Below are 23,628 nucleotides of genomic sequence, written 5' to 3' on the forward strand. Positions count from 1 at the left end.
ATACTTTCTTGAAGTTTCGAAATACTGACAACGTATGCATGTTGAGATTAACTTATTTCTTAAAGATTCTCGTAAAATAATGGTGATCTTGCAATGAAGTTAAATCTTATCTATACTGCTTAATTGACAAAATCTTATAGTTAAAATAAAAATGATAAATGTTAATTGTCTTTTGTCATTTGTTTCATTTCAAATTGTCTCAAGGAGAAATGATAAAGATTTTGCCTGATCTCACAGAAGCTTAAGGCAAAAAATATAAGAAATTAATATATTCAGTGAATGTGAATTAAAATAAAAATTTACAGTTTTTAAAACTAAACTTGTTGTAAATTTAACTTATGACAAAAACAATTGCTTCAAGAATAAGATCCAACATAAAATTTCTCACTTTCAAAAAGCTACAATGACCGGAAAGATTGAAAACAAATTTCGATTTATTTTCAATGCCAGCAATCAATACATACAACCTTGTCTTTGTTTTAATTTCCAAAATGACCTATTTAGATTCATAATATTTCATCCTGTTTTGAGAAATACTTTATAGTTTTCAACGGAAAATTATTTCTTAGATTCAAAATCAATTTTTGAATTAAAAACTTATTTGTATTTTATATTTACTGTCTAGTTTATTCAAAACACGTAAGGTAGTTATAACGGGGATCGTATTTTATGATAGGTAAAATGGATGTAAAACGTTTTAGAATCAAAAACTTTAATTCATATATTATACCTATAATTTTAATTTTCTTATATTTTAAATATTCAGAAATAATGAATCCACAAACTAGATGGAATAATTTGTATACGCTCGTCTTAGTCGCGACACATAATGGTATAAAGAAGTCCGTCCGTGCTAATGTCTGTCCGTCTGTCAACAGTAGCGAAAGCCTGAGTGCGCTAGGGCGAAGTTCTGAAATTGACGCGACAAAAAAACCCACACATAGTCAAATAGTCTGTAAGTTAGCCAGTGTCATCTTTCATTTCTCTTTTTATTTTCAATGATTTTGCTAATGAGAGGGAGATGACAAAAACAGACTTTCCTTTCTAAAGCGTCGTAAAAGGTTATTTCGAACAATTTTTCATTCCGACGGATGATGTTTCTGAAGGTTAATTTTGTGCGGCAACAACATCATGAGATCTGATACTGATACATACATGTGATCTCTTGTATTACCGGATAATAAAGTAGGTGAATATAGTTGTTATTCTTGATTCTTGAAAATTTAAATGTGGGTTTCAAACGGCTTATTTGCAATTTTTTTCAAACAGTACGCCAGCAAGGAAAACTTGTACTATGACGTCAGATTCAATGTTCTGAAGAAAGACAACTCTTTTCTTCAAAACGAACGAGAAAAAAACATGAAAATTAATCATAACTTTTTTGAAAGGTCGGTGACATATACATTTTTTTGCTTATTTTGAAGAGTACACATGGCACTTCCCTTCTTGAAATTTTTATGAAAACATCACTGGTAGATATTTTTTAATACTTGAAACGTTTTCATTCTTGCGTTTTATTTTTGGCGGGAATGAAATAAATCATATTTTTTAAGATCAAAACAATAAGAGTCTTAAACTCTTGAACCTGTATTTGATAGACACAAATCTACTGTTTAACATGAAACAAGAATTATGCTTGTAGGTTCGATATAATGGGATTTTTTGAGAGTTTGAATAACAAGCAAATATCATGTTAATATTCGGGAAAACACGAAACTGAGGTTGCTATAGTGACAAAACTAAGTCGGTGACCCCCAATTTTTTTTATCATATTTTGTTCCTCAAATCATGAAATACCTTCACACAAAATTTGAAGGAAAAATCACTGGTAGAACTGAATAGGCTGTTTGGTCTTTAAAGGTTTTAAAACATTTATTAGATTCATAAACCTTCTTGGATTTTTACCAAATTTGAACAGAACTTCTTACAATCAAAAGATAGTTTCTAGAGGAAAATTTTTAATAATTTTTTCCCAATTTTGTTGAGCCTGCGACTAACAGCAAAAGTAGGCGAGACACTGGGTTCCGCGGAACCCTTACAAATTTTTAAAGTGATGTGCCAAAAAGAAGTTACTAATTCTATGTCATGTATGTGAAATTTCTAGTATTTTGGCCTGATCACAAAAAAAATCAAAATCTTAGAGCCAATTTTGTGTGTGTTGCATTTTAGTGTTGTGTTTCTATTGAGTCGTTGTTCTCCTCTTATATTTGATGTGTTTCCCTCAGTTTTAGTTTGTAACCCGGATTTGTTTTTTTTCTCAATCGATTTATGAATTTCTAATAGCGGTATACTAATGTTGCCTTTATTTAACCCTTCATGATCTTATTCTTTTGGCAAGGTTAAAGTATTTTTTTGAGATCTCAACCCTCCCGTTTTTGTATAGTGGACATAAGCTGTACGGTGACCTATAAGTGTTAATTTCTGTGTCATTTGGCCTCTTGTGGAGAGTTGTCTCATTGGCAATCATACCACATCTTTTTTATATAAAGAATAGGGTATTGCAAAAATTTAAAATTTAAAGCATATTAACTAACTTCATGTCCAGGATTTCCTCTAGTGGTGGAAAATATAAAATTATGGCTAGAAAAATATCTTTATTTGCGAAAATTTATTGTGAAACAATTATAATGGTTCGAAATCTTCCATTTTTTTTTTTTTTTTTTTTTCTCTCTGGCTTCTCTAACTTTTTGTCTTTATCACATAGAAAAACACAAATCTTTTGCAGATCATAAAAAAAAAAAAATAAAAAAAATGCTTATATATAGTCTAATAGTCATTCTAATGTGATGTGCTTCTTTCGCTTTGTAAACAACACCGTGATAAAATTATCGATATATCTATACTTAGCGCAGACTCCGAGATGTACATAATAATGGCTGTTAAAATATACCTCCCACCTAAATCCACATGTATCGTAACCTATGTGCAAACACTATGTCGATTTCGCTGTGTTAAAAATTACAATTAAAAAAAAACCTACAGAACCTTTATTCTTATTTTGAGGCATAACAAAAGAACTAATGCATTAGAGATCGGAAAAATGTACAAAATCAAAATAAATTAAAATTCCTAGAATTCCATGAATGTTTTTGGTGCATTAACGTCATTTCAAAACATGACGTCATACGAATGAAAATGACAAAGCTGCAGGGTTTTCCATTGCGCTTACCTTCTAAACTCGGATAATATTGCATTGAAATAAAAAAATTTTGAGGTAGGTGTTACTTTTTTTCTATTCTATTGCATTATTCGCAAATTTACTGATTTCAGCAAGTCAACATGGCAGCTCCTTGGTTACAAAATGTCAACAGTGAATTTGACGGTAGCTTACATGAAAATAATGTAAATTAAAAATGGCAAATGTTGGGTTTGAGAATTACAAGAATGAATCACATTTTTTCTAGCGGTTATTTAAGAAATGATTCATGCCAGCTACAGATTTATTAGATTTTTTTTACATTTATCTAACAGTGGGTAAAATAGAACAGCCACACACACAGTATACCAACCCTCGCTTCAGTTTTTTAATGACAGTATTTGTCCTATTCGATTCGAAATAATTCATGGAAGCCATAGATTTGTTGTAAAGGAGTAGGTCCGGTAAGGGCCGATTTTGGCCTCAAAATTCAAGTTCATCTGATGAAAGATTTTGGACACTTTTTAAACACTTAAGTGTCTACTTCAGTCGATTCAATCAGTTTATGTGAAAGATTTGAACTGATTTAGTCATTAAAGACGCTCAAATTCAAGCTTAAATAGAAAATCTATCAAATATGCCATAATATGTCACTTTTCAGATAGTTTTTGTCAAAAATGAAAATGGCCACATCCGTGTTCATTCTCAACCTTTATATATGTTATGTATTATCATCAAGTACAACTTACATTTAAATATTAAGAATGAACACAAATGCGGCCACTTCCATTTCAGACGGAAACCATCTAAAAATTAACCAAAATGCTAAAATTTCGAAGATTTCCGTAATTTAGCATGACCTAATGATGCTAGTACCCGATACATGTGCATTGTATTGTCAGAAACAGCCCATATTTATGTAACAGAAGTATTCTTCTTTTCAATAAATAGCTTAAAATTTATATTTTAACAATTTTGTAAAACTGCTATATTTTGGGGCCAAAAAGGGGTCTTACTGGGCCTACTCCTTTACACATGGCCTGGGCCGTGATATTCATTAATTTTATCCCTCGCTAATGCTCAGGATAAAATTTGAATATCACTGCCCAGGCCATGTGTAAATTTCCAACAAATCTATGGCTTCCATAAATTATTTCTTAATTAGAGAGACATTCCACCACTGAATCTTATGTATTACAAATTTTCTCCACTTTTTTTTTAAGATAAATATACTTTGAAAGCCTCATTTCAATCATCTGCAAATTTATAAATGTTTCCAGCAGAGAACTATCTTATCAAAGTCAATGGAGTTGCATAATGTCAAAACTAAATATACTATACACACCATTTAATTTAGATATATTGATAGACAGTACATTTTACTTATGCACTCATGTGATGGACTGTAAAACTCAGATCAGGAGATTGGGAAATTTTGGTCAGGAGTTTAGACCTCAGATCAGATGTTTTTTTATCAATATTTTTCTGATGTAAAAATAGTCTTTTTTGTGTGTTTTTTTCTTCAATCTTCCATCTGAATGTAATATATCAATGTGTTTACAGTAGCCTTCTATCCTGTCCATTTGAATGTTATCTGTTGAAAGAATTATTGAGAAGATTCTATTTCAGGTTTTGTTTTGATTGTTGATTGTTGATTGCTTGTAGATAAAGTACTATGATTTAACTTTTACTTTGAGTACAAAAAGAAAATTAAAGCATAGTGTACTAGTCATGCCTCTATCTTTTTTATTTGTATCCAATCTCATTGGATAAGATATATAAGAAAGAAATATGCTTTACATTTATAACATGATAAATAGATCAAAGATTAACAAGCAATAACAATAGTTATGCATGGTTTTTAAGCATTAATAAAGTCATTTTTCCTAGAAAACTTCAGACTGTCATTATTTCAAACACTGTAAAATATATAAACTAAAGTACTTTCGATATTACATTGTCAAATGTTTTTTAATAGCTAAAGCACTGGTCTTAGAACACTGGGTCATGTAAGAAGTACAAGCTGACTTGACTGCCATTAATACACTTGACTCTGTACTAAAGTAATCCTGATCCTTATAACAAATTGTGTAGTTGTTAATCTTAACACTGAGGGGGCTGTGAATTGCCTTTGAGTCAATGTTGTGCTTGTTGTCAGTTTGGATCCTCTTGAGCTGAAGATCCTATAATGTCCACATAAAAATTTGAAATAGTGAGCATTTCTTTGTTGAGTTATAAGTTTTTTAAATGTTTTTTCAGTATCAAAACCTTCTGATCGATGTTTTGACAACAACATTCCACTGTTCTATTATTGCTGGTATTTACCTTTATTCATTCTTGGTGTGTGCCATAAACAGAAGACATATCGAATCATTAATATCCTATCAACTGTTGATCTGTTGATTGTTCTATTAAACTATTATCACTTGTTAATTAGCCTCAGACCAGGGTCAAAATCTAAACATGTTGCATAATCAGATGTTGGTTACACGGGATATGTTCGAAAAAACAGGTTTTATGTGTTCAATAATAAATATTTGTAAACAGCTTAGTAAAAAAAAAATTTTCATACACAGGAATTTTTCTTTCTCGTCAACGGGAAGACGGGATGAGACCCCTGAAAAAGGAATTATTGTCTTCCTGTCGGGAGGTTCACATATAAAAATGAAGATGTGGTATGATTGCAAATGAGACAACTCTTCACAAGAGACCAAATGACCACATGTATGCTTACGGATTTTAATAGATTTTTGCAATGTAAATATATGCTATGCTCTTTAATAAATCATAGACATATATATAAGTATTAAACTAAATATAATTACAGAACAATTTTGGTTGGGCTTCATAAGCAATTTCAGTTTACATGAAGTTAATTATAAAAAAAAAGTAGCATTACATTCATTTGAAATTTTTCATTAAGAATATTGAATCAAAGGTTTCTTGGTATCTTGTTTTGTAACTGATTGAAGGGCTGTTTGGACAGAATGCTTTCAAAACTTAATGGATAACAATGAATCTTGGTATGGAACTGTGATGAATTCACATATTAAATCAAATACCATGAAGTTCATGATTACTTAAAGGGTTCAAACGTATCTACATGTAATACATGTATTTAATTTGATAGATATAATGTATAGTCAACACTTGAAAAATGTATGTTTTAACTAGAAGTTCTCTTTTTTAATTTTTAATTTCTTTTCAGCACTGATTCAAATCCCAAAGCCAAATATAAGTACAGAACAGTACTGGACAAATCAACAAGGTAGTTAATTATTTAGACAAAGTTTTCTTCAAGAGCTTTATATATAATTATGTGAAATCTACAACAATACACTATTGATTATGATATTTAATCTCTTTTGATTGATCAACTTACAAAATTAAAGCTGTGAGCATTGATGTAATAGATAGGCGGGGCTTCAACTTGTATACATTATACTGTGAATTATACTTAACATCCAATAACATTTATAAGTATAATGTATACAAGCTGAAGGGTGTCTTTCCATTTATCCAACTTTTTAAAATAAGGTATTCTCATTTAGCCAACTTTTTATTTTTGTTAATTATTGGGTTGTTTGTTTAGTAATAACAAGGTGTCTTTCTAAAATTTGACAGTAAATTTGTTCCCGTATGTTTTTATATTATTTAAAAAATATGTATATAATAGGCGATAGTAAACTTGTTACATTTTATTTTTAAATAAAATTTAGTATATTTTAAATAATAAATAAATGTTTCATCATTTATACAAAAATTAAAATTTTATGAAAGTAAATATGACTGTCTTTATTACTTGTTTAAATTGTAGGTGCAAGTTATAACATAACAATAAATATGACACCTGTTAACTTTTAATTGTGGTGCTGATTCAAAGTGATTACCAAATTAAACATTGTTCGTGTTCAGCATATTTGCTAATCAATGCAAAAATCTAAACATTTTTCACAACCCAAGCCCATATCTCCAAGTGTTAAAAATTAAAACTATGTAACAGTACTCAGCAATCTTTCCAAAACATTTGAATGAATGAATGAATGAACTCTATTCTTATAAAACTACATTTCATAGTTAAGCTCATGTTGTAGTATATATAGCCATTCAATCCAAAATTTCATTATTGCACAAATGGCAAACACACAAGTAAGAGTACAACTAATTCCTCATGCCAGAGGTCACTACCTAGCAGTTGCAGGCTACAGATATTGTGTTAAGACCAGAAAACAGGGTAGAGATGCAGAACTTGTATACTGGAAATGTACAGAAATGGACTGCCCTGGCACCGTAAACACCACAGATAATCTAGTTACCAGATTTCCAAGAGACCACAACCACCCACCATCACATGCAGATAGCAAAGCCAAGCTATTCCTGTCACACTTATCAGAGAAAGCACGCTCCTGCCTAGACCCACTACCAACACTCTATGACAGTGAAATAATACAGTTCCGGTGCAGAGAATGGGACGAAGACACCAGGCAGATTGTAGAAAAGATACCAACCTTTACTGCCTGTAAGGAAGGCTGGCACCACAAACTCAACAACCAGTTAAACAAGGCTCATCCTAACCTGTTCCTCATCATACAGAAGCTTCAGAATACACAGGCTGCCACAGAAATACGACTCATCCAGTACGCCGCAGGGGGAAAACGCAAGACTCGCAAGTTAAAGTACCGCAACATAGACAACAGACTGACCCAACTTAAGGATAGACTACAGCAATGACAGATCAACGTATATCAATCACTACACTGATGCAGTATCCCACCTTCTTAAACTAGGATGAAGATCTACTGAACATTCCTTTAGTGTGTGCTATGGATATTTCTGTGCTACGTTTTTTAACCATTGTGCTTGCATTACTATTTAAAAAAAATGTATGATGTGTGTATCTACTGAACATTTCTTTAGTGCCATTGTATGTTGTGTGAATCTACTGAACATTCATTTAGTCACGGTGTGCTATTGATATTTCTGTGCCAGTATTTTATAACCATTGTGCTTGAATTGCTTTTGCTTTTGTTTATATATATATGTATATATGTTGTGTGAATTTTGTTCTGTTCAGTCTTTGTGTAGTAAAACGTATTCAACTTATATTTTGTCCCAATTGGATCATTTGGTCAGAAGAACAGAAAAAAATGAAGAAGAGGATCTATTACATAAAAAAAAAGCTCCGTCTCATTGACAAATCTCTTCATGAATAAAAGTGCAACTGATATTTTTCTATCCAATTCACATTTTAATTAACGGTTAAAAAACTTAAAAATACTTTCAAATGATTTACATTACATTAACTAAATGTCAGTTGCACATTTTAACATGCTATGCTAAATAATACTACAGAAAATTTAATCCGGGTATAATTTTCAGTCTTATTTTTCACCTGTCATTCAACCCAAACTCTAATTGAAAAACCCTTTGTTCTTGATTACCTTTGATCTCATCTATCCAAACTTTTTTTTTACCTGTACTACCTATAATTTTAAAAAGTTGGATAAATGAGAATGAACCAGCTGAAGCCCCACCTATCTTTTGATTGCAGATGTCAATTTTAATTACAATGTTTGAGCAAACATTTATACAAACAAAGCAAGCAAGCCAACCAAACCTTTAAATTACAAGCATTAGGAAAATAGCTCTGTCTTAAAAAATATGTACATGTATAACAGAAAAGGGAAAACTTATACACTTGATATGATATGTTTTATTGCTTGTAAATCATTTTCTTTACTATTAATCAATATTTCTATGCTTTTTACACTGCACATAGGATATATGTTTTACTATTACTCATGTAAGTGCTGTTGTATATTTTAGAGTGCTGTACAAATCATAACATCAGTGACAATTGTATGTCCTATTGTCAGACAGGAAATGCTTTCTCTAGTCCAGATAAATGTGGCAATGAGTTCCCTACTGTTGTAGCTTGTGCATCAGGTATGTGCATTTCTATTTATTGTCCCCTGCGCAACGTGTTGCAAGGAGACATAGAAATACCAGGCGTCAATCTGTCCATCTGTTCGGCCTTGTTAGCGCTCTCACATGTACAATTCTTGGCAGATTTTAATAAAACTTATATTATAGGTTTATATCAGCAATGTCTCGGACGAGTTCAAAAATAAGTGCCGATGAACTATTTTTAAGAGTGATGCCCCTTGTACACATTAATTATATGCAAAATTGCATCGTTATTGCTCTCGTGTACAATTTTTGCCAGATTTTTATGAAATTCATATTGTAGGTTCATATCAGTAATGTCTCGGACGAGTTTGAAAATCAGTGCCAGTCAATTATTTTTAAAAGAGTTATGCCCCTTGGAAACATTAATTATATGCAAAATTGCATTTTGTAGGTTTATATCAGAGATGTCTTGGACGAGTTCGAAAAATCTATGCCGATCAATTATTTTTAAAAGAGTTATATATGCCCCTTGGAAATATTAATTATATGGAAAATTGCCTTGTGAGTGCTCTCATGTGTACAATTCTTGCCAGATTTTTATGAAATTTATATTATAGGTTTATATCATCAATTTCTTGGATGAGTTCGAAAATCTGTGCCAATCAATTATTTTTTAAAAGAGTTATGCCCCATGGAAATATTAATTATATGGAAAATTACATCATTAGCGCTCTCATGTGTACAATTAAAAGTAATAATGCCAGAGTTTTATGAAACTTATATCATAGGTTTATATCAGCAATGTTTTTGACACTTTTGAAAATAAATGCTGATCAAATATTTTTAACGAGTTATGCCCTTGGAAATATTAATTATATCAGAAATCGCATTGAAAATGCTCTGAAGCATTTATTTCTCTATGATATTTATGAACAATTTTAAAGAACAAAAAAAGAGTGTATTTTTATACGACCGCAATAAAATTTTGCGGTCGTATATTGGTATGACGTTGGCGTCGTCGTCGTCCGAAGACACATTGGTTTTCGCACTCTAACTTTAGTTTAAGTGAATAGATCTCTATGAAATTTTACCATAAGGTCCAATACCACAAAAGGAAGGGGGGGATTGATTTTGGGGGTTATGGTACCAACAGTTAAGGAAAAAGGGTCCAAAAAGGGGCCAAAAATAAGCATTTTTGTAACTTTCAGACATAACTTATGTGTAAGTGTATGGATCTTTCTGAAATTGTACTACAAGGTTCCATATCACAAAAGGGAAAGCTGGAATTGAGTTTGAGGGTAATTGCCCAAAATGTTTAGGAATATGGGGCCAAAAAGGGGCCAAAAATAAGCATTTTTCTAGTTTCCAGACAATAACTTGTGTTCAAGTGTATGGATCTCTCTGAAATTGTACTGCAAGGTACCATACCACAAAGGGAAGGCTGGGATTGATTTTGGGGGTAATTCCAAGGCTTCCAAAACGGTCATATATGCCGGACATTTGTATAATGTCCGGTAAAAGTCCGGCTGGGCAAAGCATGAAACGGTCATCTACTTTTTAGTTTTCAAGGCTTTAAGAGACGGTCATTTTAACAGAATTCGCGATCTTTTTGACCCAACGTTTTGCCTTTAACAGCCACACATTTCCGGTCATAAAAGTGACATGATCATTAAGATCTATCAAAACAACCCCTACTTTAATACCTTATCATTTTAATCAAGGCTAATTAGTTGTCGAACAGCTGAAATTTACCTGTTCAGGTGACAGGTAAACTATTTTGAACCGGACATTGATCGGTCTATTCAAAGTTATTTTCTTACATTTCAGCGGTTTGCATCTAATTAATTAAGTCAAAAAGATTTAAATTATCAGAAATACGTTTACAATTATGATTTGATGAAAAAATTAAAAAGGTGAAAATGAAACATCGTCACAACCACGTTGTTTGAACTAGTACACGTGTGCGCATGTGCGCAGGTGTGAAATTTAATTATGCATCCTAATTTCTTCAAAAAATGCTTAAATTGTCATTGATACCTTTATCTCATGTTTATTTCGAATATTTTCTTGAAGAAATAACGTAGAAGGAGCTACTTCCACTCATTCATGCTTTGCAAATGTACACGGAATTTACGTATCCGTCTCTGGTCCATGTTTTACCATTGTCAAGTTAACATCCGGTAGATTAAAAACGAAAGTAAAGTTTTTGACAACGTTATTTTGCACAAATAAAGAGTCTAAGGCAAATATAAGTACGCTGATGTAATTTATTGTTGCACACTTCGAATGATGCACTGCCAATTTAACAGTTTACGTCAGAACTTCAAATTTGAATCAAAGAAAGTTTAATATCGTTTTTTTCATGTCAATCATTGGGATGGCCAACTTGGCAACTGATTACCATAATTGCCCTTTGTTTATTTACTCTTAAGGGATTAAAATCGGCATAATATATAAAATGTCCGGCTGGCTAAAAATAATTTTGAAAGCCCTGGGTAATTCCCTCAAAATTTTAGGAATTAGGGGCCATAAAGGGGCAAAAAACAAGCATTTTTCTAGTTTCAGGACAATAACTTGTGTGTAAGTGTATGGATCTTTATGAAATTGTACTGCAAGGTTCCATATCACAAAGGGAAAGCTGGGTTTGAGTTTGGGGGTAATTGCCCTAAATGTTTAGGAATTTTGGGCCCAAAAGGGGCCAAAAAACAAGCATTTTTCTAGTTTCCAGACAATAACTTGTGTTCAAGTGTATGGATCTCTCTGAAATTGTACTACAAGGTACCATACCACAAAGGGAAGGCTGGGATTGATTTTTGGGGTGATGAATCATAAGGGGGTTCAAAAAATTTCCAGGGGGGGATTTTTTTTTCATTTTTTTTCTTTAAAATTTTCCATCTTAAATTGGTTATTTCTGATTTATATATAAAAGCAAATAATAATGATATGGTTTGAATAGGTAAATTAAAAATTTTTCAGTTCTTTGACCACATTCATTCTATGTCAGAAACCTATGCTGTGTCAAATATTTAATTACAATCCAAATTCAGTGCTGTATCAAGCTTGAATGTTGTGTCCATACTTGCCCCAACTGTTCAGGGTTCGACCTCTGCGGTCGTACCAAGCTGTGCCCCATTTTATTTAGTTATTGCCCTTGTACCTTGGATAGGTAACATATGTGCAACGGGGGGGACATTTGAACTCTGTTCTTTTATTACAACTGCATATTTTGCTGCAATGTTCATTGTATGAATGTAGATGCTACCATTCCACTTGAGACAGTTATATTTTCACATTTAAAAAGAGAGGCTCGCCTATCGTTTTGAATATTTAATATTTAGCTGTAGAAATATTGTATTGCATGAAATTTAGAATCTGTTTCTCTAATGATTTTTAGAGGATATGACGACAACCTAATCTTTTTCATTGATCTGCAAAAAGATGTGTTCTTTTTATCTAACGTCATCATGCATGGTCGCCTTTTTTTGTAACGTCACAATAGGAAATTCATCGGAAAGCAAGAAAATATGACACCATAACTGAATTTTGACCATTAAAGAACTGAGATCAAACGAACCACTCATTGATTAAATAAAAATATTCGCAGGTCAGAAAAGGATAAATTGGCTAGAATTAGAGAAATTAGAATACTATTTTATTACATATAATGTTAAAGCAGTTATAACAAATACAGTTTAGGTAATGCTGCAGTTATTTATTGAGATTGCCATGTTTCAGCGCCTAAGGCACCGTCATCAGGATAAAAACAAAATACAAATTAGGGCTGAAGTACAAAATTGGGAAAGTATAAATAGCGTTACAATGTTACTATGGTGAATATAAATAGAAAGTGATATATGTCATATGTTCATTTTCCTTGACCTCATTTTCATGGTTCAGTGACTGTGTGAAAAAACATTTTTTTTGTCATGTGAAATACTTGCTTATTATGAATGATATGATAACTATATTTGGTATATGGGTTCTTTGCAAGGTCTGCATGTCTATCAGATAGGGTTTATTTGATCTTAAGCTTGTTTCATGGATCAGTGATCAAGGTTAAGTTTTTGTGGTGAAGTCCATATCTCAGATAAACAACTATATATATTTGGTGTATAGAATGATTGTAAGGTGTACATGTCTGACTTGCAGGGTTTATCTGAACTAGACCAATTTCATGGTTAATTGGACAATGTTTAGTGTTTGTGGTTTGTTCTATTTCTCAGATTCTATAAGCAATAGTGCCAGTATCTTTGGTTTATGGAATGATTTTAAAGTGTACATGTCTGTCTGGTAGGATTCATATGACCTTGACCTTATTTCCTTGTCAATTGGTCAATGATAAGTTTTTGTGGTTTTGCCGGTTTACCAGATACTATAAGCAAAAGAACATATATTTGGTGTATGGAATGATTGTAAGGTGTTCATGTCTGTCTGACATGGTTCATCTGACTGACTTCAGTTTCATGGATCATTGATAATGTTAAGTTTTTGTGATACTTAGTATTTTAGTTCTTAGGTAGTAAAACCTTCATATTACAGACTTCCAACATAAATTCAATCATAAGTAAAGCAGGCAAGACATTTCAGCGTGTGCACTCTTGTCTTGCTTTTGTCCTATAAACATACATGTATAGGGCTATTCATTTTTATTGAGTCTTGAATTTTTAGTAAATATGGGGGGAACAAATCACAAATGAAAAAAAATATAGGCTTATTTAAAAAAAAATAAACATTTAGCTGAATGACTGGATGCTGAAAACTTAAAAGAAGATAAAATCTTCTTGAAAGAAAAGTATTTCTATAGGACCTTGCATAATGCTTAGGAATAAATGATCTTCAGTGAAAATACTAATGAGACTAAATCATACATTAATTTTAAAAAAATTTTTTAAAGACAAATCACAATTATCATTGATGATTTATTTTAGATGGAAAGAATCACTCCTCATGTTGCCAACAAGCTGGTGTACCTAGAAGTTGTCTGCCATATTGCTGGGGAGCTGTGATGGATAAGGACCATCCTGTTGCACAGCTGTGTCTTAGTTATACCAGAATGTTTGTCACTTGCTTTACCAAAGGAGCAAGTTAGTATTATATACTATTTGATTTGATGCAAATTGAAAAGTATTGCAGCATAATTGTTGTGACATCAAATTAACCTTGTTGGCATAAATCGGAATATGATAGCATTGGTCAGTTATTATTGGATAGAATACAACAATGTATTAGTTTGTGATTAGGTCAGTTTATGGGGAACCACTAGTGGTAAGTCAATGATATTTAGTACACAGTTGTATAAGCATTGGCAGATCTCATTTCCATGGAGATTATTTGGCTCTGCCCCCTCAGCCATGATCTATTGACTTTGAAATTTTGCTAACTTTTTATGTATTAGTTTGTGATTAGGTCAGTTTATGGGGAACCATTGTTGGTAGGTCAATGATATTTAGTATCCAGCTGTATAAGCATTGGCACATCTCATATCCACGGAGACTATTTGGCCCTGCCCCCTCAGTCATGGTCTTTTGCCTTTGAAACTTTTTGTGTACTTTACATGTATTAGTTTGTGATTAGGTCAGTTAAAGGGAACCACTAGTGGTAGGTCAATAATATATGTTGTGTAGATGCATGGAGATTGTTTTGCTCCATCCCCTCAGTCATGCTCTATTGGCTTTGAATGTTTTGCATAGTTGACATGTTAAAGTTTGTGATTAGATCAGTTAAAGAGGAACCACTAATGTTAAGTCAATGATATTTGGTATGCAGTTGGATAAGCATTTGCAAGTCTCTTTTCCATGATGATGTATGGCTCTGTCTCCCTCATCATGGTTCATTGACTTAGATACTTTTACATTATTTACAATTTAAAGTTTAGGTTTAGGTTAGTGTAAAGGGAACCACTTATGATAAGTCCATGGTATTTGATATACAGTTTGATAAGCATTAACATTTTTGTCGAGCCTGCCACTTTTGTCGCAGAAAGGGATAGTGATCCGGCGGCGGCAGCTTTAACTAACTTCTTAAAAGCTCAATATTTCAGATGTTAGAAGACCTGGATGCTTCATACTTTATATATACATCTAGATGCCTTATGATATAAAGTTTCCGTCTGTCATATGTCCTTTATCCTTGACCTCATTTTCATGGTTCAGTGACTACTTGAAAAAAAGTTCAGATTTTTTGTAATGTTAATTTCTCTCTTACTATGAGTAATAGGATAATCATATTTGGTATATGCGTACCTTGCAAGATCCTCATGCCTGTCAGACAGTTTTCACTTAACCTCAACCTCATTTAATGGATCAGTGAACAAGGTTAAATTTCGTGGTCAAGTTCATATCTCAGATACTATAAACAAAAGATCTACTATATTTGGTGTATGTAATGATTGTTAGGTGTACATGTCCATCTGGCAGGTGTCATCTGACCTTGACCTCATTTTCATGGTTCAGTGGTAATAGTTTAGCTTTTGTGTTTTGGTCTGTTGGTTCTAATACTGTATGTAATAGGTTAACTATATTTGGTGTATGGAAATATTTTACGATATACATGTCAGTCTGGCATGTTTTTTAATACGACTGCAAAAAAATTTTGCGGTCGTATATTGGTATGACGTTGGCGTCGTCGTCTTCGTCCAGCATCGGCGGCTTCGTCGTCGTCCGAAGACACATTGGTTTTCACACTCTAACTTTAGTTTAAGTGAATGGATCTCTATGAAATTTTACCATAAGGTTCAATACTACAAAAGGAAGGTTGGGATTGATTTTGGGGGTTATGGTACTAACAGTTAAGGAATTAGGGGCCAAAAATAAGCATTTTTGTAACTTCCAGACATAACTTGTGTGTTAGTGTATGGATCTCTCTGACATTGTACCACAAGGTTCCATATCACAAAGGGAATGCTGGGATTGATTTTGGGGGTAATTGCCTCAAAATTTTAGGAATTAGGGGCTAAAAAAGGGGCAAAAATCAAGCTTTTTTCTAGTTTCATGACAATAACTTATGTGTAAGTGTATGGATCTTTCTGAAATTGTACTACAAGGTTCCATATCACAAAGGAAAAGCTGGAATTGAGTTTGGGGGTAATTGCTCAAAACGTTTAGGAATTAGGGGCCAAAAAGGGGCCAAAAATAAGCATTTTTCTAGTTTCCAGACAATAACTTGTGTTCAAGTGTATGGATCTCTCTGAAATTGTACTACAAGGTACCATACCACAAAGGGAAGGTTGTGGTTGATTTTGGGGGTAATTCCCTCAAAATTTTAGGAATTAGGGGCCATAAAGGGGCAAAAAACAAGCATTTTTCTAGTTTCAGGACAATAACTTGTGTGTAAGTGTATGAAATCTTTATGAAATTGTACTGCAAGGTTCCATATCACAAAGGGAAAGTTGGGTTTGAGTTTGGGGGTAATTGCCTCTAAACTTGGAATTTGGGGCCAAAAAGGGGCCAAAAAAACTTTTTTTTAGTTTCCAGACAATAACTTGTGTTCAAGTGTATGGATCTCTCTGAAATTGTACTTCAAGGTACATACTACAAAGGGAAGGCTGGGATTGAGGTTGGGGGGTGATGAATCATGAGGGGGGTCAAAAAATTTGGGGGAGGGATTTTTTTTTCCTTTTTTTCCTTTTTTTTCTTTAAAATTTTCCATTTTAAATTGGTTATTTTTGATTTATATATAATAGCAAATAATAATGATATGGTTTGAATAGGTAAATTAAAATTTTTTAAGTTCTTGGACCACATTCATTCTGTGTCAGAAACCTATGCTGTGTCAAATATTTAATCACAATCCAAATTCAGTGCTGTATCAAGCTTGTGTCCATACTTGCCCTAACTGTTCGGGGTTCGACCTCTGTGGTCGTATCAAGCTGTGCCCAGCGGAGCATTTTATTTTACCAGGTAACCTTGACCTCATTTTCCTGATTCATTGCTCAATGTTAAGTTTTTGTGTTTTGGTCTGTTTTTCTAATACTGTATGCAGTAGGTCAACTAAATTTGGTGTATGGAAATATTTTACAATGTACATGTCAGTCTGGCAGGTTTTATTTGACCTTGACCTCATTTTCTCAGTTCATTGCTCAATGTAAGTTTTTGGGTTTTGGTCTGTTTTTCTTAAACTTTAAGCAATAGGTCAACTATATTTGGTGTATGGAATGATTGTAAGGTGTATACATATGTCTGTCTGACAGGTATCATAGGACCTTCACCTCATTTTCATGGTTCATTGGTCAATATAGAATTTCCATGGTTTGGTCTGTTTCTTTTATACTATAAGCAATAGGTCATCTATATTCTGTGTATGGAATGATTGTATTAAAGGTGTACATGTATTCCGGCTTGGTTTATCTGACATTGACCTCATTTTCTTGGATCATAAATATTAATGTGATACTTGTAGTAAAACTTTATATGCAGGACTATCAACATAAAATCAATGGTCAGTATAGTAGGCGAGACATTTCAGCATGTGCACTCTTGTTCATTTCTATGGATGTTATTTTGTCTTGCACCTTAAGTCATGGTTCATTGACTTTGAATGTTTTGCATAGTTTACATGTTTAGATACTGCCATTTGGATTCAATATTTGCATTATACTATCAAAATTACAAAAGGTGAGACATATCTCTGTGTCAACAGTTTATTTTTTAGCAGTAATTGATGTGTTGACTTTGGCTATTAAATCACAAACTGAAATCTTTTATGTACTGTTTGTTAGTCGGTGGCCCATTTAACACATCAATAACCTCTAGAAAAAATGCATTTAATCCTTCAAGTTTTCAAACCAAACATATGCTATTTTGAATTAACATTTCTGGCAGTGGCATCAACAATTGTTAAGTTTTCTGCTTAAGTCATTTTGATATGAACTACTTGTAATAGATGAATAATATTTTCTGTAAAGTTGCATTACTATTAATACACATCAGTTAGATGACTATTTCGAGGCCCTGCCCCCGTTGGTCATGGTCTAGTGACTTTCAATCAAATACCAATTTTTTAATGTTAAGTTTTCTGCTTAAACCTTTGCAGGCAAATGATGTTTTGAGGCATCGCCGCTCATGTGCCCAACAAAACCTCAAGGCATCGCCTGTGGGAGGCCAAACGATGCCTTCAGGCATTGTGGATTGTGAAAATGGCCATGTTCAGTTTAACGAGGTTTGTGTTCCTCCTCCTTGTATTTCAGCATAGTAATTCGATACATTCTGAAATAAATAGGTTTCTTTTGAGTTACTGTTTGAATCAGGAAAGTGGGAGATAACAAGGAAACTTCTGAAATTGAATGAATTTTTGTTTTCAAAATCTGCCGCCATTTTTGTCAACGTGGGACAAACCATGAAGAAAGGTATCAGTTGTATATGAAAGTATTTTGATGCTTAATCAACTTTTTTGGAAGAGGAAATAACATAAGTACATCGATAATTAATTCTTACATATCTTAAAGCTTGTAAAAGTATTTAATTTTCGCAAACAGGGGCTGCTTTCAGGTGGTTGTGTTTGTTGACACTGACAAGGGGCGTGGTTTCAATACTTTCGTTTTTGTCTGCAAGAACTCGACTGAACATACGATTATACCCGATCATACTTTTCACATCATTTCGAAGGTCGAATTCCTTTTAAGGAAAGTCTAAATAAAGCTAACCAATCGTGTTCCTTCTTTGCAAATTTACGTCTTACTTAATTTTTAGAAAATGGCGCCCGAGAAGTTGTGAAGAATCAGAGTTTTCAGTTATTAAATATAACAAGCAAGTGAACGGTATCGCATAATGTTTTCTTTAAATGTAGCAGGGAACTATGTTGACAACCGTAACGTGGGAAGTGATCTTTTTGGAGGAAAAACATGATCCTTTCTGCCCACATGCCTTCAGAAATGTAAACAAAGCTGGTAATATGCAATAGATCACGATTTAGGAATAATCTTGATGACAATAAAATGCAATTACTTTAATAGAGGGCTCCCTATCCATATAATTATTGCACTACAGAATAATCAAGCTCCTGAAAAAGAACCTGTTTAAGTGTTTCCAGCCCTTTCTAAGTAATAAAACCTGGGACTATAATTATAGTAGTCCCAGACAAAACTGACAGTTTTGCCAAACAAATTTATCCAGGACAAATTTATCCAGGATCACCTCAAACTTACCACAAATCAACTTACTTATCTTCACCATAACTTATCTGCTTGAAGCCTTTTCTGTCTATGTTTTAACAGTTTTAATAATGACAGGTGCAGACCATTTTACAAAACAGGTCTTCATGAATAACTGTTTCAGTGTTTATATTTCTTTGTGAAGTTTGACATTAAGGAAAGAGTAAGCAACTTCTAGCAAACAATGAGACATTTATACATCTCTAGTCTTTACTGACATCAGAGACACACCGTACTGCTGAATTGTTTTGCCAACAGGAAAATCAATAGTTAGGCCTAACAAAGTATGACAAATAATGAATGATCTAAATAAAAATATTAAAATATTCTCTTTCTCATGTAAGAGCACACATAACAGAGTGCTCCTATTTATATAAATATGTAACCATGTCATATATTGAAGCTCCTGTCCAAAGTCGAGAACCTCAGCAGTAATTTAGAATTTTGTTATTTGGAGAATTCAGTGTTGATAGCAGAATTTTGATGGTCTCTGTTAATTCTATTCACAAATCTTGTAAAGATTCTGTCGATTTAGAGTTTTTATTGCCATAAATATACATCTGTACATGCATTGTAGCAATTGGCTGAAATGTCATTGCATTGACGTGTCATTGGGGTATACAAGGTGATATCCAACAATTATTTTTCCATATAAAGTATGCCAATCATCTTCCTATTGAAATGCGATTGGACTTATCAGAAGTATATATACTAAACAGGGTATTAAACTATGAGCTTTATTTGTATCATACATAGGGGGAATGTATTACATGTATTGTAATACCTGATTATATAAATTAAAAATATACAGTACAAGGGTTACTCTAGTTACTTTTAAAAAAAAAAAATTGTCTCTCTAAGCGGTCACAAAAAAATGATAATTTCGCGTATCCACCGTAATTTTTCTCGCACAAAAGGTTTAAAAACACAAAAAAATGGTATTGTCATGTATGATTAACCATTTAGCTACGATCATTACACATTTTGACACCGATTTGCAGAGAAACAATGAAGATACGAACGTATTTCCAAAAAGTTACTTTTTCTCCCTGCACATAGCAAATTAATTCAGGCCAGGCAAGCTGCGCGCGAAATTTGAACAGGCCACACAAAGTCGCGGAAAAAAACAAATCAGTGAGGAAAGTGTAAAGTTTAAGTTTGATAGGAACTGGTTGTGATAGACAATGATATTATCTATAAAATTGTATTACTATCAGTACATCTCAGTTTGACGATCATTTTGATGCCCTGGCCCCTAGGTCATGGACCATCAGATTGTCTTTTTTTGAATTTTCTGTGTCAATAGTTTATTTTCAATTTCAATTTTCTTGGAACACTAGGATCCAAAGCATGTGAATTGCACATGAATAGATCACAGTGAAATTGACATGATGATTACATGGGTTACAAAAGTAGTTGTGGCACCTTGGTCTTAGTGTAAACCCAGGTAAAAAATTTCTAACAGACCAATCTCATTCAAGAGTTTGTAGATATACAAATTATATACTAATAATTCATACACAATGGAGATACCCTAGAACATAAGTATGTCTTACTTATGTTGTTTGATCGCATTCTCATTTTTGCACTCAAGTGGTAAGGTTAACTTGTTAGGATTAAGTTTGTTCCTCATTAACTCTGCATGAAAGGTTAACAACATTTTTGATATGAATTTGTAATAAAGAGTATACATGTACATCAATCTGACCCCATTTTCATGATTCAGTGGTCATGATTAGGTCTGTTACTCATTAGCTACGAGTGACAGTTTAACAGTATTTGGTGTGGAGATTATGACCATGGATCATAAGTCATATTACACTGACTTTATATTTCATGGTCCAGTGTTTATGGATAAATCTTATTAGTAGATTTGTATCTAAATAGTTATACATAATAAGATGACTGGCAAACTGCAAATGTCACTCCGGTATATAAGAAAGGCCAGAAATACATAGCAGCTAACTATAGGCCAATATCCCTAACATGTATCTGCTGCAAAATAATAGAACATATAGTCACCAGTAACATCATGAAACATGCAGAGGTAAATAACATACTATACCCACTACAACATGGCTTCAGAAGTAAAAGATCAAGCGAAACACAACTCCTTGAATGTATCGATGACATCACAAAAAACCTGGAAAACTGAAAACAATCAGGTCTGCTAATAATTGACTTTTCAAAAGCTTTTGATAAGGTGTCCCACAGCTTACTCCTCCATAAATTACACCATTATGGCATCCGAAGTAAAACAAACAAATGGATAAAGGAATTTCTCACCAACAGAACCCAGGTAGTAGTTGTTGAAGGTGAAACATCTGACAAAGTAAAAGTAGAATCCGGAGTACCACAAGGATCAATATTAGGACCCAGTCTTTTTATACGACTGCAAACAAATTTTTGTGGTCGTATATTGGTATGACATTGGCGTCGTCGTCGTCGTCCGAAGACACATTGGTTTTCGCACTCTAACTTTAGTTTAAGTGAATGGATCTCTATAAAATTGTACCACAAGGTTCAATACCACAAAAAGAAGGTTGGAATTGATTTTTGGGGTTATGGTACCAACAGTTAAGGAATTAGGGGCCAAAAAGGGGCCAAAAATAAGCATTTTTGTAACTTCCAGACATAACTTGTGTGTTAGTGTATGGATCTCTAGGACATTGTACCACAAGGTTCCATATCACAAAAGGAATGCTGGGATTGATTTTGGGGGTAATTGCCTCAAAATTTTAGGAATTAGGGGCCATAAAGGGGCAAAAAACTAGCATTTTTCTAGTTTCATGACAATAACTTGTGTGTGTGTATGGATCTTTCTGAAATTGTACTACAAGGTTCCATATCACAAAGGGAAAGCTGGAATTGAGTTTGGGGGTAATTGCCCAAAATCTTTAGGAATAAGGGGCCAAAAGGGGGCCAAAAATAAGCATTTTTCTAGTTTCCAGACAATAACTTGTGTTCAAGTGTATGGATCTCTCTGAAATTGTACTGCAAGGTACCATACCTCAAAGGGAATGCTGGGATTGATTTTTGGGGTAATTGCCTCAAAATTTTAGGAATTAGGGGCCAAAAAGGGGCAAAAAAACAAGCATTTTTCTAGTTTCAGGACAATAACTTGTGTGTAAGTGTATGGATCTTTATGAAATTGTACAACAAGGTTCCATATCACAAATTTTTAAGTTCTTAGACCACATTCATTCTGTGTCAGAAACCTATGCTGTGTCAAATATTTAATCACAATCCAAATTCAGTGCTGTATCAAGCTTGAATGTTGTGTCCATACTTGCCCCAACGGTTCAGGGTTCAACCTCTGCGGTCGCATCAAGCTGCGCCCAGCGGAGCATTTTATTCTGTTTTACATCAACGACCTACCAGAAGGCCTACACTCCACAGTGAGACTGTTTGCGGACGATACGGGGGTCTATTTGACAATTTCATCAGACAGCGACTGTCATACCCTCCCAGAATACCTGGACAAACTGGCAAAATGGGAAGAACTCTGGAAAATGGAGTTCCATCCTGAAAAATGCAGTGTCCTCACAGTCACAAAAAAGAAAAAGCCAATCAAGTGGGACTATAAACTCCATGGCCATACTCTGGTGCATGAAACATCAACTAAATACCTAGGCTGCACCATTGCAAATGATCTAGATTGGGGAGAACATATAAACAACATCACAGGAAAAGCCAGCCGAAGCCTTGGTTTTCTACATCGAAACCTCCACATTAGCTCAAAATCCATCAAAGAGCATGCCTATAAAATATTTATAGTGAGACCGCAAATGGAATACGCCACGACAGTATGGGACCCGTACCAGCAAACCACATAGATAAAATTGAAAAGGTACAAAGACGAGCTGCACGATATGTAACCAGCAGACATAGAAATAGATCAAGTGTCATCAACATGATAACTGAATTGGGATGGAAAAGCTTACAAACAAGACAAAAAGAAGCTCGACTCATCATGTGTTACAAAATAACAAACGACCCTGTAGCCATAGACAAGAATAAATATCTACAAAAACCAACAAGAAGCTCAAACCAGACAGGACAACATACTTACCTATTACAGCCAGCCACCAAAGACTGTAGGAAATGGTCCTTCTTCATAAACACCCTCAAGGATTGGAAAAAACTGCCACCAGATACCGCCACAGCAAAGTCTCTTGAGATATTCAAGTCTCAAGTGACCAAAACCACAAACTAAATCAACAGAACAATTTGTTTTTATCCTGTTTTTAACCTGTTTTTAATCATGCGCAACTTGCCAGAATATTCATCATGTTGAATGTTGGCAGTATTTGGAAGAAGAAGAAGAAGAAGATAATAATATGTTGTACGTGAATTCATTGTTAAAGATATGAACATCTTACAGGATTAATTTGACCTTGAGCTCTGACTTTATTGACATTTAAGATAGTTTTAA

General features: G+C 33.5%; 1 protein-coding gene across 1 annotated transcript in view; it reads left to right on the forward strand.

The window, feature by feature from the left end:
- The window catches only part of LOC127709118 (Ig-like and fibronectin type-III domain-containing protein 2), a 240,951-nt gene that overhangs the window by 119,404 nt on the left and 97,919 nt on the right, over positions 1–23,628 (forward strand). Inside the window, exons 22-24 of the mRNA XM_052214467.1 lie at positions 6,345–6,404; positions 8,963–9,082; positions 13,975–14,130. Of these exons, the coding sequence (XP_052070427.1) occupies positions 6,345–6,404; positions 8,963–9,082; positions 13,975–14,130 (336 nt within the window). The remainder of the gene's footprint in view (positions 1–6,344; positions 6,405–8,962; positions 9,083–13,974; positions 14,131–23,628) is intronic.

The sequence above is a fragment of the Mytilus californianus genome, unplaced genomic scaffold, assembly GCF_021869535.1.
Source record: "Mytilus californianus isolate M0D057914Y unplaced genomic scaffold, xbMytCali1.0.p SCAF_7, whole genome shotgun sequence".
In the NCBI taxonomy this organism is placed as follows: Eukaryota; Metazoa; Mollusca; class Bivalvia; order Mytilida; family Mytilidae; genus Mytilus; species Mytilus californianus.